General features: G+C 35.1%; 1 protein-coding gene across 9 annotated transcripts in view; it reads left to right on the top strand.

Moving 5' to 3' along the window:
• The window catches only part of LOC106869538 (tyrosine-protein phosphatase non-receptor type 4), a 385426-nt gene that overhangs the window by 345358 nt on the left and 23282 nt on the right, over nt 1–16786 (top strand). For all 9 annotated transcript variants that reach the window (XR_008265075.1, XM_052971317.1, XM_052971320.1 and 6 more), the window contains 7 exons: nt 1981–2070; nt 6031–6174; nt 7038–7107; nt 11427–11584; nt 11919–12009; nt 13501–13568; nt 15394–15477. Coding sequence is in view for 8 of the 9 variants with exons in the window: in XM_052971317.1 (XP_052827277.1) it covers nt 1981–2070; nt 6031–6174; nt 7038–7107; nt 11427–11584; nt 11919–12009; nt 13501–13568; nt 15394–15477 (705 nt within the window). In the remaining variant the exon portion in view is untranslated. The remainder of the gene's footprint in view (nt 1–1980; nt 2071–6030; nt 6175–7037; nt 7108–11426; nt 11585–11918; nt 12010–13500; nt 13569–15393; nt 15478–16786) is intronic.

Raw genomic sequence — 16786 nt, 5'->3', positions numbered from 1 at the left:
TTTTTTTTTTTTTTTTTTTTTTCTGTTTATCTTATGTTCTCTTTTGATTTTCTTTTCAAATGAACAATCATGCTGTTTATATATTATAGTCTAGTATAGAAAGACATCAGGGTAATGTTGTTAGCAGAGGAGAGTGAAGTTATTGTAGATGTGTATTTATCTATTGTTGGTCTCTTTAAATCTGTTGTTATCGTTGCTGCTAAATGTTTTAGAATTTTTTTCATCTAGTGATTATGAATTTTGTTTTACTGTTTTCATTACTGGGAAGCCGTCACAGGAAAGGTATCCATATATGCCCACCCTAAAATTAATCGATGTTCAGTTTTGTTTTTATCATACTATAAAAGTACATTTTACTTTGAACCAATTGTTTTTTTTACTGTAAATTACTATTTTGTTTTATGAAAAATTCATATTTTCTGGGATGTATATGTGTATTTTTTGTATATATTTTTACACATATACATGTATATATAGATATGTTGTGATAGGTATACAAAAATAGATAGTATATGTATTGCTGTATCCCTTAACCATTCATTGGAGTGGTGGAGATGGTAGTGTCTCAGGTATGTCTCAGGCATTTTCAGTCTGGCAGAAACCATCTACCTCCGGGTCGAAATACAGTCAATTTCTTTCAGAAAGGGAGAGTTAGAGAAAGAGAAGAATTGGCCCCAGTACAGAACTGGTACTTATTTATCAACCATGAATGGATGAAAAGCAAAGTTGGCTTAATTTTGACTCAGATTAAATGGATCTAGAACAATTATTACAAAGAAATCTATCTGAAGTTTTAGTGACTCTACCATTCAGCTAAAGATATATATATATATATATATATATATATATATATATATATATATATATATATATATATATATACACACACACACACACACACAGATTGCTTGATATGCATATACACACACAAACACACACACAGCTTTTGCCAGTACATTAATTTATGTAGATACAGAATATAAAATTACATATCTATAAATTAATATTTTTAATTTAAACTTATTAAACACTCTACTCGTGTAAAAATTAATTAGAAATCAAAAAGTACAAAAGATTGAGTGGCGTAAACACACGGCTATTCATGTCAAACAAATTCTTTATAGTAATTATTGTATATGTATGTTTAATAACAGTTATTTATGTTACCATACACACTCTGAAAAATAAAAATTGAATTTCTTGTTATTTATAAACTTTTAAAACTTGTTACTATTTATAATGCTTCATAGAGAGGAGCAAGTATTGCAGGTGCCTCTCCACCTGTCAGCAAGGTGTAAACAAACTTTGTATGAAACTAAATAACATGACACTTGTTATTTCTTGACAAACTGATGTTTTCTAGTTTTGTGAATAATTAAGTTTTGTTAATGACTAGATGTGAACTGACCATAAGTTTGTAAATTCCGATGATGTTTTCATTGTAAGACACTAAATGCTACATATCTCCTTTCACTTGTGTACAGGATATAGGAACTGTCAGATATTCAGAATATTTCATCTGTCAGCTCTTTAATCCAACAATAGTGTTAGTCATTATTAATGAATAAATGAATAAATACCTACAAAATCAAAAGATCTGAGACTTATAAGGGGACAATGAAATGTTGATATCAGTGAATTTATTACTAAAGGGGTTGCCATCAGGGTTGGGCTAATCTAATAAACACTAGGAAAGATAAATTATTTTAATTCTTAATACTTCTTTAGTGTATGTCCCCTTCCTCCAGAAGAGGGTACTTTTTTTTTTTTTTCTTTGACTAAAAAAATGGGATAAATGACTTTCAATAACATCATTAAAGATGGTGAAGTCACAACAGCTCGAACAAACTTCATTATTTTACATAGTTGTAATTAATACTTATTGTGTAACTGGCATTTGATGATTGTAATTTCTTCTGATGAATTTTTTTATTGTATTTTAAGTTTTTATATATACTTTTTTTTTTCTCTTTCTTTTAGTCAAATGGCAATGGTTATACTGACAGTCAAGGATTAGTTACCATCAAAATGAAACCGGATGAACAAGGGAAATTTGGGTTTAATGTGAAGGTATGTAGTATTGTGTTTCATGCTAATCCTAAGGATCTTAGCAGGGTAGAGAATTGTACTATATTGTCAACAGCAGCTTGTTTGATCCCTTAGGAGTCTAAGTTCCAATCATGCTGGATTCACCTCTGTTTTTATTTTGATTTTGTTTTTTGGTTTTTTTTTTTTACTGGAAAAAAATCACATGGTCTGAAAATAAAAAGCTTCCTTCAAATGGTGGAAAACCCAACCCACAGTTATTGTTTAATTTGTTTATTCAACAGTGATGCAGTATTTTCTAAATTGTATGATACACGTACCATGTTATAGCATACGAAATTAGATATGTTAAATAAGACCTCTTTTGAATTATTTTGCTTTATACAAGAGATATAGATTAATTACGTTGAACTAGTATAATTACATGTAGCCATTCTACTTCAATAATGACTTTCTCCATTTTTGCCTTGGTTTTATAACAACACAGAGAAGTAATATATATTACTTTTGATAATTGCTTATACTGTAATGAATTGAATAAATACACCAGTTGCTGATTAGCTTATAACCATAATTCTCTCATCCTACTTTACTCAAGAGTCAATGAATGGGGCCCAGATCTGTATTGTCAGTATTAATGGAGGAAAGTGTCATGAATAAATGTTGTATAGAACAAGCAGTGGCCATGTCTCACTAGATCAGAAGTCCCCAAACTTTTTAGACCATTGACCCTTTCATAGAATCCTTGACCCCTCATTGACCCCCAAGGCATGTACAAGAAAATAAATATAATTAAGTAGATGTGCATCTATTAATCCCTTGAATAGTCCCATCAACCCCCAGGGGTCAATATCAACCACTTTGGAGACCCCTGTACTAGATGAAAAGTTTAGAGCGAATTCATTTGATTTTATGCAGTTTTGGAAGTTCTTGCCAAAACTTCTTGAACAGCAAAGGGCATAGAAATTGTGCATTAAATGGTTAACTATTTCTGTGTAACTGCTGTGCTTTACATTTCCAAAGAATTTGGTCATAATCTCTGCAAATATATTCCAAGCAGTTACTTGAGCTTCATTCATGGAAAGTACAAATTTTGGTTCCCTGAGAAACTTTCTCATTTGTGATCCATTGAAAATAGCAACCTTCAATTTTTCTTCATTAAGCCTTGGAAAACTCTATAAATATAATAATCAATGCAGTCCCCTTTCCTTTCACAAATTGTTTCATTAAACCCATATGAAGTGAAGGCAATATAATTCTGTTTTTGTCAATTAATGGCTAGTTTAGGATGTTTATTTTGTTTTGTTTTTTCAACATTCATTTGACCTCTTGTTGGCCAATCCTTTCTATATCAAAGAATGCAAAGAAAGCATGGATATTCATACACCTGCTCTATTGCCCAAGGAGAAATCAAAACATCTTCAGATCTACGCGTATGATCCAGTCATGATGGTTGTAGGATATCACATTCAAAACATGTTTCACACTTTCATAAGTCTATTTTGCTTTCACTGAGTGAGCTATCAGAATTGAACAAAATTTATTCTCATTGTGGAGAAGAACATACTTCAAACTTCACTTTGAACTATCACTTAAAAGTCTCTAGTCATCAGGAGATTAGTTTTTTACAAACATTTCATTTAAGAGAGGTTCAGTAATATTATCATACACAAAAATCTTATTCACTAAAATACTGTAAAAATGCTTTGTGTGTATTGCAGTAAAATGATATTGTAACATTTAGATGCAACAAGTTTTTTTTCAGCAAGTCTTAAGGCTAGTAACTCTGATGGTAGGTCTAAATCACAAACCAAGTCATTCAATTCATTTTCTGAAAATTTCTCAGATATACAGTATTTCTGTCTCACAAAAATGATACAAGATGGTTAAAAATGAACATTTTCAAAGCCAGCATTAATATTAGTTGAAAACATTTATAAACATTCATAGCACAATTTTGGTTTTAGCTAGTGTAATTTGATTTAAGAATCAGTCTATCTCTCTTTATTTATCTGTCCATCTATATAGCTAAATTAAGCTTGTTTATGTATCAACTATTTATGCTACATATATTATATCATACCCTGATACTGTGTGAACTGAGATGGCCCTTGACATACCCTTGATATTAAATAAAGTGCCAATTTGTAGCTTCAGTCCCAGGATCCAATTTGGAAAATTGAGCTACATGACTGAATAGATTTTTTTTTCAACAAAATACTCACAAGAAAAAAAAAATGGAAATGATTATAATTATCATTTTTAACAGTTAGACAGTGAATGGCTGAATGAGTACCAAGCAAGAATTTGATATTGTTTGACTGTGTCTCTTTATTTTCTCAGTTCATCTTTGTCTTATAAGGTAGTATCAAAAAGTTCGCAGACTAGTTATGTTTAATAAAAAAAATAACTTATTTACCTAAGTTTTAACATCATCTCCTTCGGCATAGTCATGTTGTGCAGCAATACGCTGGTCCCAGCATTCCTGCCATTTTTGGAATCCAGCCTGGAAGTTGTTTTCCACAAGTAAGTCAAGGACCTTTTGCGATTCACTCTGAATCTTGACAATGGTGTTAAAGCAGCAACCTTTGAGCTGCTGTTACATCTTAGGGAAGAGATGGAATTCTGTAGGTGAATAGGGCAGGTGTAGAAGTGATACCATGGTGTTTTTGGCAAGAAACCTACAAATGAGGAGAGCTTGATGACGAGGTGCATTTTTGTCATGGAGAATCCAATTTTTCACCCTCCACACATCTGGTTGCTTTCACCAAATGTCCTCCCTCAAACACTTCTCAAATGCTTCAAAACATCACAGTAGAACTCTCAATTGATGGTCTGGCCTGGGGTGGGGGGGATGAATTCTCTATGCACAATATCACGGATGTTGAAATAAAAAAAATGATGAAAACGCTCTTGATTGAGCTGTGGTTCTGTCATGCCTTCTTCGGTTGTGGAGATGAAGGGCTCTTCCATTGTGATGACTGCTGCTTCGTCTCAGGGTCATACCCGAAGACCCAACATTTGTCACCAGTGATGATCCATGACATGAAGGATGGGTCATTAGTGGCATGCTGACAGCGACGCAATGTTCTTTCTGCTCAGTGGTCAATAGGTGGGGGACAAACTTGGCAGAGACATGCTGCATGTTAAATTCAGACCTTAGGACACCTATAAAATAGACCAACAACATCAGCAATGTCGTTGATTGTCCTCTGATGATCCTCATGCACAAGCTAAGGAATTCTCTCCACATTTCCAGGAAGAACTCTCATGACAACTCTTCCAAATTGCTCACCATCTTCTAGAGACATCCTTCCACTTTTGAAGCTTTCAATGTCTCTCTAGCAGTCTTCTTCAGTTTTAATGCAAAATTTCATGTTGGATCTTTTCTCCAACAAAATCACAGACTACAGCATACACACATGGTCACAGAAACACAAATTTCACAACTTGCAAAGTAGACACAGTGATGTCACTTGGCAGAGTGCCTCATGAAGGCCACTGCTAACTCTCATTGTGCACATAACCATGTGTTGCCATCTGTTAGCATGCTACAGAACTAGTTCACGAACTATTTGATACCACCTCGTACAATTCTCTAAGGCTGATAAACTATTACTTGGATCAATTTAAGAATGTTGTTCAGTCTCAGAAAATCTTGTGCCCAAATAAGAAATTATTGACATTGTCTGTGGTTAAATCAGCAGAATATTTCAGTAAATGTAATAGTTTTGTCTAATGAATTTGCTTTTCATTTTCCCATTGTCAAAAAATAAAAATAAAATAAGTAAAAGTCTTTCTGATTGTTGATGTTTGATCTACTACTGCTACTACTACTACTACTACTACTACTACTACTACTACTACTACTACTACTACTACTACTACTACTACTACTACTATCCAATTCTTTACAAACATAGCTTTTGGGGATAAAATCCCAATTTTATGATTACTATGGTTTTTTTTCCTTCTTGTTTTTAGGGTGGATCTGACCAGTGTATGCCCATCATAGTTTCTCGGGTGGCACCCAATACCCCAGCAGATTTATGTATACCTCGGCTAAACGAGGGCGACCAAGTGTTATTTATAAATGGCCGTGATGTTTCTCAACACACTCATGAACAGGTAGGTGCCTTATAACTGTATATTTTTTTTATTCTTTTTATACCATTTTGAGATCAGTGTGGCTCTACACTGATCTGGTTTGGTCTCTTTTAATGCAGATTAGTAGTTTTATCACAGTAGATCTCTTGAGAATTTTAGTAATTTCATTCCCTTAAGAGTTTAACTGTATAATGTCAGTGACTTTTTTTTTAGAACTGGCCTAATTCAATAGAATATGTATTAAGGTTTATGGTGATAAAACTTGAATTGGTTTGCTGAGTTGGAAATCAGTTCATTTTCTTAGATCTCTTCATTTTTGAGATGTTATCAAATAAATCTAAATAGTCTTGTTAGAATTACCAAGTTCTTTGAGGCTGTTAGGTTGCAAATTACATTCTATACACTGATTAAGTCAGTCTTCAATCTGACTTAGAAGCAAGCTATACTATTAACTTGACAGTATTGGGGCATGTTGCAGAGCAGTCTAGACAAGTTCTAGTTTCACTCAAGTCCACTTTGAAATGTTTTAGATTAAGTTGTAATTGTAAAATATGTAAGCAAATAGGAATAATAGGTCATAGCCTAGTAGATTAGATGCCTCTGGATTTGCTGTGGACGACTGAGCACATTATCTCGACCAAAAAAGAGATTGATGTTACAGCTATTTTAATGTGTCAGTTTATCTTCATCCCTCCACATGTCCAAAACAGCAATGTTGCAACCTCATTGCTACTTTTCACCATCACAGGATATATGTTGCATGAAATTAGCGGGTCACTGTGAGATGTTTAATTAAGTACAGTTTTGCTAAAGATCAATTTAATTAACAATAAACTGATTTAACCATAAATGTATTAATGTGATTCATTTCCTTTCTTTATCAGGTTGTGATGTTTATCAAAGCGTCTCGGGAGACACATTCAGGAGAATTAGCTCTTATTATTAGACCTAATGGTAAATTCCTTTTCTATTTAAGTAGTTTTTTTACATGCTCCAGTCAGTTCATATGCACCCCCCCCCCCACCTCTGTTCAGTGTTATTTTTATTATATCTCTATGCCACTTATGTCTGATAGTGATGATCAACTTACAGCAGTGTCAAGACTCTTCGACTATGGAATGTAACTGTTTGTCTTCCACATTTGTTTTTGTTATATTGTGTTACCCCCTGAAGGTAATTCCTTGCTGTAGCAAACGGTTTGCATGGTCTGATAACTCCAAGAGTAATGTCCTTGTGAATTTAGGGTCACCCATAGCAATACGATTATAGAAGAGAACCCAAAGTGAACATGACCAATCTCCTTCAAGACTCCAGTGTAAGTGGCTATAAATAACAATGGTTGATCTCATTTGGACTAGCAGGTGAGAACAACACCAAAAGAACTGGTTAACAAGGTGTTACTCAAGGCTACAACCAAGTCAGTAGCAATTTATTGTACTTTCATCTAACACTGCTTGTCTCATTCATATCTTCTACCAGGTATGGTCCTGAAACCCTAATGTGTTTTATCACTCAGTGCCTTGACAAATTAAGTTACCTTGTCAATAAATCCATTCCATCAGCATGTCTTCCAGTTCTTCAAAGCTTTTGGATTTTTATCAATATCTTTCTTTTACTTGTTTCAGTCATTACACTGCTGCTATTAGTCATCACTCAACCCCAGAACTTTTCTTTTTTCAAGTCTGGTACTTATTTTATCAGTCTTTTTCAATGAACTGCTATGTTACAGAGACATAAGCAAACCAACATTGATTGTCAAATGATGGTGGAGGACAAACACAAAGACATATGCATGCACATATATATATATATATATATATATACACACATACATACATACATACATACATACATACACACACACACAACAGGCTTCTTTCAGTTTCCATTTCCATCTACCAAATTCACTGATAAGGTTTTGGTCTGCTTGAGACAATAGCAGAAAACACTTGCCCAAGGTGCCACACAGTGGGACTGAACCCAGAACCATGTGGTTAGGAAGCAAACTTCTTACTGCACAGTCATGTTCTACACTTGTGTTTTATATTTATCTTTTTATTTTACTTGAAAAATCTAACAGTAATGGAACAAGAACAGTGAAAATGGGTTTCTTGTTGCTTGAAGTGTCGAGTCTAGAACTGTGTAGTAGTTACCATCTCAGGGCCTAGTGGTTACTTTGAAGTTCTGATCCTACATCTGTGTCTGGATAGGACTATTCAGGAAGAATATCAATGCCCACCCTTAACAGGGAAGACTGTAGAAAATGTTGGCTAAAAATCACAATCCTTTCTTTGCTTCTTGACTGGGCAGATTGTCCTTCAGGCAGTTGCAACTCTAAGGACACTGAATCTTGATCTACTAACCCTGATCTTTAGAACATGGAGCATAAGAATACTTTTTAATATGAACAACATTGAGAGGCCACAACATGTAGCCCTTGTTTCGAAAGAACGTTTTCATCACCAGCATCGACATGACTACCCTGTGTGAAACATTGCTTCCAGGAAGAAAAGAAAATTGATGAGACAAGTTCTGGTTACATTTTCTTTTGGAAAGAGGAAGGAGAAAATGGAATTCAAGGAGTTGGTTTTGTTTGTTGTAGGATCACTTAACGCCATCAACTAACTCAAACTGACATCAGTGGATACCTTATGACTCTCTCTGTGTTCCTCAACACTGCTACACTCATTTCAGCTTATGCTCCAATTCTTCATGCTAACAAAGGTGTGGAAAACCAGTTTTACTGACAACTAACAGCATTTTGGAATTATCATCAAGAAAATAAAGTTCTACTCTAAGGGGAGATAATCAGCTTTTAAGATTAATCATTAGTAAAGAAAGTATTGTAGTGTGAATCTTCTCTTTGGCTTCCCTTAAAAATGCTCCCACTTTTATCACTAACACTCAGTTCCAATTGACGAAAACCACAAGAATGCATCCACTTTTCTAGCATTGACACCTTCTGGAGACAAGAAAAATGTCCTTGTTACTAGAACAATTGAATATATCATTGTTTTATCATCACGAACATAAATTGTTGAAGACAATCCAAGGAATCAATAGTCATTACTATATCAAAGAAAAATATGAGAGTTCAAAGCTTAAAATGCTATCTTCAGAGACCAGTTTTAAACAATTATTCTTCTAGAGTTTAGTTCCTAAATCTTACAGATTTCTTTAGAATTCTTCCCAAAGTTCAATGTGGATTTCATGATTTTTCTGTGCAAGAAAAGGGCAGAGAAAATAGAAAACACTTTTCCTTATTTTCTACAGTTGGTCAAAAAGCTTGTGACAATGCAAGAAATGCTATGAAGATGATTTCAACATTGTACAATGATATATCAGGTTGTGTTTTTCATCAAAAGAAATTTTATGAACAGTTCCTAATTGTGTTTGGATTGAAGCAAGATTGCATTCTTGCACCTGTGCTCTTCTTTTAATATTTTTCTGCCCTGTTTTTTTGGTTTATGGCAGACTATTTAATACAGCCAGGTTTTGATTTCAGTGACGTGCCAACATCTTAGAGTTTCAATGTGCAGATGATAACACTACTTTCTATCACACACATCAAAGTATTGAATCCACCATCTTAAAACTCTGGCTACAATGGTCGAGACACATGGTTAGAGTGAGGGAAAAATATTTCCTCATCAAATCCTCTTTAGTGAATTCACTAGTGGGAAAAGACCACAAGGATGTCCTCCTTTCCACTGTTACAAAGACCAGCTAAAGTTTACCATCAAAACAACTGAGACAAAGATATGGCAGATTTGAGCCCACCAGAAATGTTTCAATTGGCATCATTCTATCAACACCTGAACTGACATTGTGAAGTCAAAAGAAATAGAATAGCTGAAGGGAAATGTAAATAACACAAGTCGTAACAACAACCACAACTTTCACCAATTCTTCCTTGTCATCTAAGCTCCCATATGTTTAGGAACCCCTGATTCAGGTGGAGGCAAACATTTTCAGATACAAGAACCAATTAATAATGTTGTATTTAATTTCTAAATGTCTGAGATGAGTCATTATTTAATAAGACTATTACATTTTTCCCAGACCAAAGGACGCAAAGTTTGGCTGTTGTACATGGTCTTCAGTTGTCACTGCATTGGCACCTTGGGCAGGAGTCTTCTACTCTAACCTCAGATCCACCAATGCCTTGTTAGGGAAATTGATTGAGAAAAACTCTATAGAAGCCCATTGTACACATATGTGTTTGTGTGTGTTTAAATTCCATGTCCCTACATGAAAAGCATTAATCAAAAAACATTTGCTACTAACAAATCATCTTGTAGCCTTGTGCTTTCAAAAATGAGTTACTTGAAAAACAGGTGAAGATTAATGACAGGAAGGATACCTAATTGTAAAATTGTCTTGATATGTATTCATCCAACTCATGCTAGCATAGGAAAATAGATGTAAAATGAATAAATGAAAAATCCCATTTTTAGGTTTTATACTTATAATATTTCTATCCACACTACATTTCAATGTGAAGGTGCATGGCCAAGTGGTTAGGGTGAGGTACTCATGATCTGTTGTGTTGTGTTCTTGAGCAAAACACTTCACTTCACATTGCTCTAATGCTGTATGGGGATCAGCATGTCAAAGAATAGACCCAGAGTTTCTTCTGCATGTCATAAAATGCAACTAAAAGAGGTTGAGGTAAGATTTGCACTCTAACCTTGTAAAACTCTCATCAAAACAAGATAAACCCATGGGCTGGAAGGTTGTCACCCGTTCCAGGGCAATCCCCTTACTACAACCACTATTATAGCTACTTCATTTCCAATAAGTTTAATTGTTGATCAGCATCAGATGCCTTATTCCTTGCTCCAGTGGATAAGAAAATTACTCCCGTTTTCCTCCTCATCATTTTACTGCCACTTTCCGTGCTGGTATCTGTCGGATTGTCATCATGATCCAAGTGAGCCACTGCTTGCTTAGACTTGTGCTTGTACGTGTCATTTTGACTTGATTTCTGCAGCTGGATACCTTTCTATTTTTGTCTGAAAATAATAGATGCAGTTTAGGGGCCATGTATGCAATCAATGAACAAGATCCCTAATAATGCTCAGGGATGAAACCAATGTTAATGTGATACAGGTACAAATATTATTAATGTACACTTCAAAGATGAGATTAGTGGTTTGGAAAACTTCAATATTGATCTATTCATCCGTAGAAAAACTGGGAAAGTAAAGAAATGGATTTTAATTTGTCTTTTATTGAATATTAAACAGATTTTGTTACTTGTTTTTTTGCAGTTTATGTTAGTGAAGATAATGCGGAAGAGCCAGACTTGATGTATATACCTGAGACACACCAAATAGCAAGTACCATGTCTGGGGCCAACACTCTCCAGGCCTCCATGATGCTCCTGCAGGAGAGTCTGGAGAGTGGGGCTGCCATGGCACAGTTTGAAGTAAGTGAAGTCCCACATTAATCTCTCTCTCTCTCTCTCTCTCTCTCTCTCTCTCTCTCTCTGAAACTGAATGTTTTCTTTTGGTCTTGTCTTTCCTCTCAGAAACTGCTGACTCTTTCATTCCTATTCTTTCAACCAAATACTTGATATTTTCGTTTTTCATCCAATACCAATGGGTGATTGCTTCTCCAAGCCAGTGAAACAGCTAAGAAGTGACCCAACATCAACATCTATATATCTTTACTGTCATCAGTCTTTCATGTAATTTCTGCTTTTGATTTCAATATGTTCTCAAATTTGTATCTTTTTCTTTTCTTTTTCTTCTATTCAACAGCAACTTTATAGAAAAAAGCATGGCCTGACAATGAATGCAGCAAGGTTACCTGCCAACATCTCAAAGAACAGATACAGAGATGTGTCACCCTGTAAGTGTTGTACTCATATAATTGCTTGTTTTAATCTAAGCAAACATTTAACACAGCAGACTACTGACCAGTCTAAATACCTTCAAATAGTATGACATATCCAGACAGAGAGAGGTTTGGGTTAGGGTTAGTGGGACTGAACTCACTGTTCTTAGCTATCCAGTGGCCGTGCAGTGTTAACTAGTGCCTCACCATTTCCAAATTTGACATGGAGTATATGCTTGAACCTTAGCAGTTATACAAGCTTTTCTGCTCCGAGTAATTTGTCAAAGTTTCTGGCTCTATTAGTGGCATTTATTTTGAACTTGTTGTTTGCACAGCTGAGATAGCAGAGATCTGTCTATGGTGGAAATATTTGGCTATCCTATGCCATCTTGGGGGTAAAAAACTAAAAGTATGAGATATTTACAAAAGAGTTTCTTTGATGCTTTATATTGTTCATGAGATAAAAATTTAGAGAAAAATGGGATTACAGTTTTATGTTTCACATTTTTAAAGGAAAGCATGACAAACACATTTGAATGGTTTATGATATTGAAGTTTTGTGCATCTTGAAAACAAAAGTCAAATCAATGTCAGCATTCTGTACAATATATTTTGAAAGCAGTTGCTTGTTTGTTTTATTTCTATTACTATCTCAAAAGCTGCCCAATAGGGTGGCTTTTGAGCCAGCTCCTGTGGAGGGCTCATCATTGGACCTTGGGCCCTACAATGACACTTCATGCATTGAGTACATATTAAATTTTATTAAACTTGACCAATATTTTCCAAGCAATGGATAATTTTCATCATAACAATGATATAATTTGTCGACTTAGAACATATTGCAAAGCTGCATGATAAACATTTTTTGTCTTCCTATTCGGAGGATCAGTACAATTTTTTTTCTATCTAACCTCTTCCTTTCTCTCTCTCTTCTTTCTGTTGATTGTTTTCAACCATCACCACCATCACCATCACAACTGCCATACACACACCATTCAGACTTCTGACGCTGCCACCATCAATATCTTTCACTTCACCACCTCCCCTTCCCCCACCATCACCACTGTCTTTCACATCACTTACTGTCACCATCATCCCTAACCACCTCGGCTACTACCACCACCACCATCATCACCGTCGCCTCCACCTCTACCACAGTTACAGCTCATACTATTACTATCACCCTGTTACCATCACAACCGTCAAACTATTACCACCCTCACCATCTCTATGCCTACTATTACTCTCACCCCAACATGAGGAATAGTAGAAGTGTCATTGAATAGGGAGAGCGGGGGGTCAAAGTGTGACACATTGACACACAGAAATTTGTTTTGCATTTATTATTGTAGAAGAATGTGATTGTGTGGTTGCAACGTGTGAAGATGGAGTTTCTCTGTGAAAAGATTAAACTCAAATATTAGCAGACCATGAGAATTGAAAATACTTGAAATTTAGTATAATGACTTCCTTTTTTAAAAATTATTTTAACTTTTTATTTTCTAGATGACCAGACCCGAGTGATATTAAAAGGTAGTCAAAATGGGGACTATATAAATGCCAACTTTGTAAATGTAAGATTTTTTTAATTTTTATTTTCTGTTTGTTAAAAAAAAAAAAAAAATTCATCTAATCAATGAGTTAGCTGATTCTTTACAGAGTCTGAACTCATATTGTGTTTCCTGTCTATTGCTTTGGTTAATTATATCTGCTGGATAAAAAAAAAACAGAAAGTGCTAATTGCATTTGTTGAAAAGTTTCAATTTTGGGTTTTTATAAATTACTTAAAACAGTTGCTGATTTATTACTTTAATTCTCTTTTGAATGGGTTTGATATGTGATCTTCACATGCTTGTATAAGTTTGATGTCTTGAGCAAAGTGAATTTAGATGATAAAGTATCAATACAATATAGAGGGAGAGAGGGAGGTGGGAGGGACAGACAGAGAGAAAGCATTAAAATGACACATTCATTCATTCTCATATGAGAAGAATATTTAATATTAATTAGCATTTAAACATATTAATTAGCATTTAAATATGTTAATCAGCATTTAAATATATTAATTAGCATTTGAATATATTAATTAGCATTTAAATATTTTAATTAGCATTTAAATATTTTAATTAGCATTTAAATATATTAATTAGCATTTAAATATATTAATTAGCATTTAGTGTTGTGTACCATGAAGTTGACCTTGCTTGTCATCTCCTCCAATGATAATTAACATGGTGTCTGCTCAAAACACAACAGAACCTTTCTTTTCTGTTGCTGACACTTGTGAAATAACTGATGACTAGTGGTTGTTTAAGCCATCTCTGCCCAACAGACCTGTGACCATCCCACAGCTATTTTATCAACACATCCAGGACAACATTTGCAATGTCTCCTTCATTTTTTAAAGACATTAGGGTGTGATTTACAGAAAATATGACTGATATTTCTAACAGGTTGAGCAACTGCATAGAGACTTCCGCATTGGCTTTTGTTCTGTTATGATTAGGTTTCAAACCTGGGTTACTCTGACCATAATGTTCGATGGTTATAGCTACAGCTGGTAATTTGTTGTATTCAGTAAAACCTCAACATCAGAACAAAACAATCTTCTAAAATCTTTTGCAATGTAACAGTAACCTACTTGAGATATTTTACAAGTGCCATAACAACTCATTTATAAACTTAGAATCACTTATCGTAGCAATGAAATGAATTTTAAGGGAAGAACCCTACAGATGAAGCTCATTGAAATTCTGTTCATGTTTTTGAAAGAGAAAATAGACATGAAGTGTAATTTTTAGTAAAGATCAATTGAAAATGTATGTGTTCATACCTTTCTGTAGAGCATTAGGGTTATATGAATCTAGTTTGAAATGTTAATAACCCACTATCCTCCCATTGTGATGTAAGGCAGGGGTTTTCAAACTGTGGTCCGCGGACCACAGGGGATCCGTGGACAGCAAATACTTTTTATGGGCAATTTGATTTTATATATGTTTTTTAATCGAAATCTTTTAATTGACAATAAACCTATTTTGTTAAATACTGTTAAATAAATAAATGTAAAAATATATGCTATTTTAAGCAAATATATATGTATAAATTTCATAAGCGTTTATAAGGTAAATCCTGAAATATAAAGGGGTCCACAAGTCAAAAAGTTTGAAAACCCCTGATGTAAGGGGACTCAATCTTTACATTGTAGACCCCCAAACTAGTGAACATGTTAGTGCTGGAGCCAAGGCAGTGCTCTGTGCCAATACTAATTCATACGTCTTCAATGAAAAGGTGATCATCTTGTAGATTCAGCCAAGACAAGTCTTACATAAGAATCACACACAATATTTAAATGATTTGTTAAAAACTCTTGCCACACTACATTCACCTTCTTTGCTTCAGATGGAAATTCCCGGATCTGGCATCATCAATCGATATATTGCAGCTCAAGGCCCATTACCTAACACATGTGCTGACTTTTGGCAGGTGAGCTCATTTGATCTTTATTAAAGTTACACTTTCATTTAACTTTTCATAGCTGTATTCATTCACATGTGTAGATATCTTATGATAGAAGGCAAAGGGTGTCGTGTCGGTCACACTTGCAGGGAAGAATAAAACAACAGTCAGAATGGCAGTGACACATGCTGAAGCAGGCAACAGCTCCAAACACACTGATATTTTCAATGAAATAAACTCCAAATTTTTAAACTTGAAATGTATTTACTTTATCAGTTCCTCTCTCTCCCCCACCTCTCTCTCTAGCACACACATATGCACAATTATCATCATCATCATCGTTTAACGTCCGCTTTCCATGCTAGCATGGGTTGGACGATTTGACTGAGGACTGGTGAAACCGGATGACAACACCAGGCTCCAATCTAAATTTGGCAGAGTTTCTACAGCTGGATGCCCTTCCTAACGCCAACCACTCAGAGAGTGTAGTAGGTGTTTTTACGTGTCACCTGCACAAAGGCCAGTCAGGCGATACTGGCAACGGCCACGCTTGAAATGGTGTCTTTTATGTGCCACCCGCACAAGCCAGTCCAGGGGCACTATATATATATATATATGAAATTAAATATTAAACACTTTCATTTTCAAACTATTATCGTTCATATATCTATAAATGTTATGTGAATGGTTATGCATATACTTTCATTTCCTTCCTTTTTCCTTACTTGCCTTTTTCTATTACAAGCTCTTATTTCCTTTTCCAAGTAAAAGATAACATATTTTACTGATTTTGTCGAGCTATAAAATGTAAACAAGCATTTGTGTGCACACACATTCATACACTCAAACATGCATATGTATGCACATGCATAGGTGTATATGAATATGTATGCGAATGTTTGTGTGTCTGTGTGTGTGTATCATCATTATCATCATTGTTTAATGCCCGTTTTTTATGCTGGGATGGGTTGGACAGTTTGACTGATGTCTGGTGAGCCAGCGGCTGCACCAGGCTCCAAATCTGATCTGGCAATGTTTCTACAGCTGGATGGCCTTCCTAATGCTAGCCACTCCAAGAATGTAGTAGGTGCTTTTTACATGCCACCAGCAGAGGAGCCAATCAGGGGATACTGACGTCGGCCACAATCGGCAGGTGCTTTTTACGTGCCACTGGCACCAGAGCCATTAACATGGGCCTGGCATCAAACACATTTGGATGGTGCTTTTTATTTGCCACTAACACGGGAGCCAGTCAGGTGGTCCTGGTATTGACCACGTTTGGATGGGGCTTTTTACGTGCCATTGGCACTGGAGCGAGCCAGATCGGAAGAGCGTC

Source organism: Octopus bimaculoides, chromosome 10 (assembly GCF_001194135.2).
Source record: "Octopus bimaculoides isolate UCB-OBI-ISO-001 chromosome 10, ASM119413v2, whole genome shotgun sequence".
NCBI classification, from domain to species: Eukaryota; Metazoa; Mollusca; class Cephalopoda; order Octopoda; family Octopodidae; genus Octopus; species Octopus bimaculoides.
This window is presented reverse-complemented; position numbering and strand designations above follow the sequence as displayed.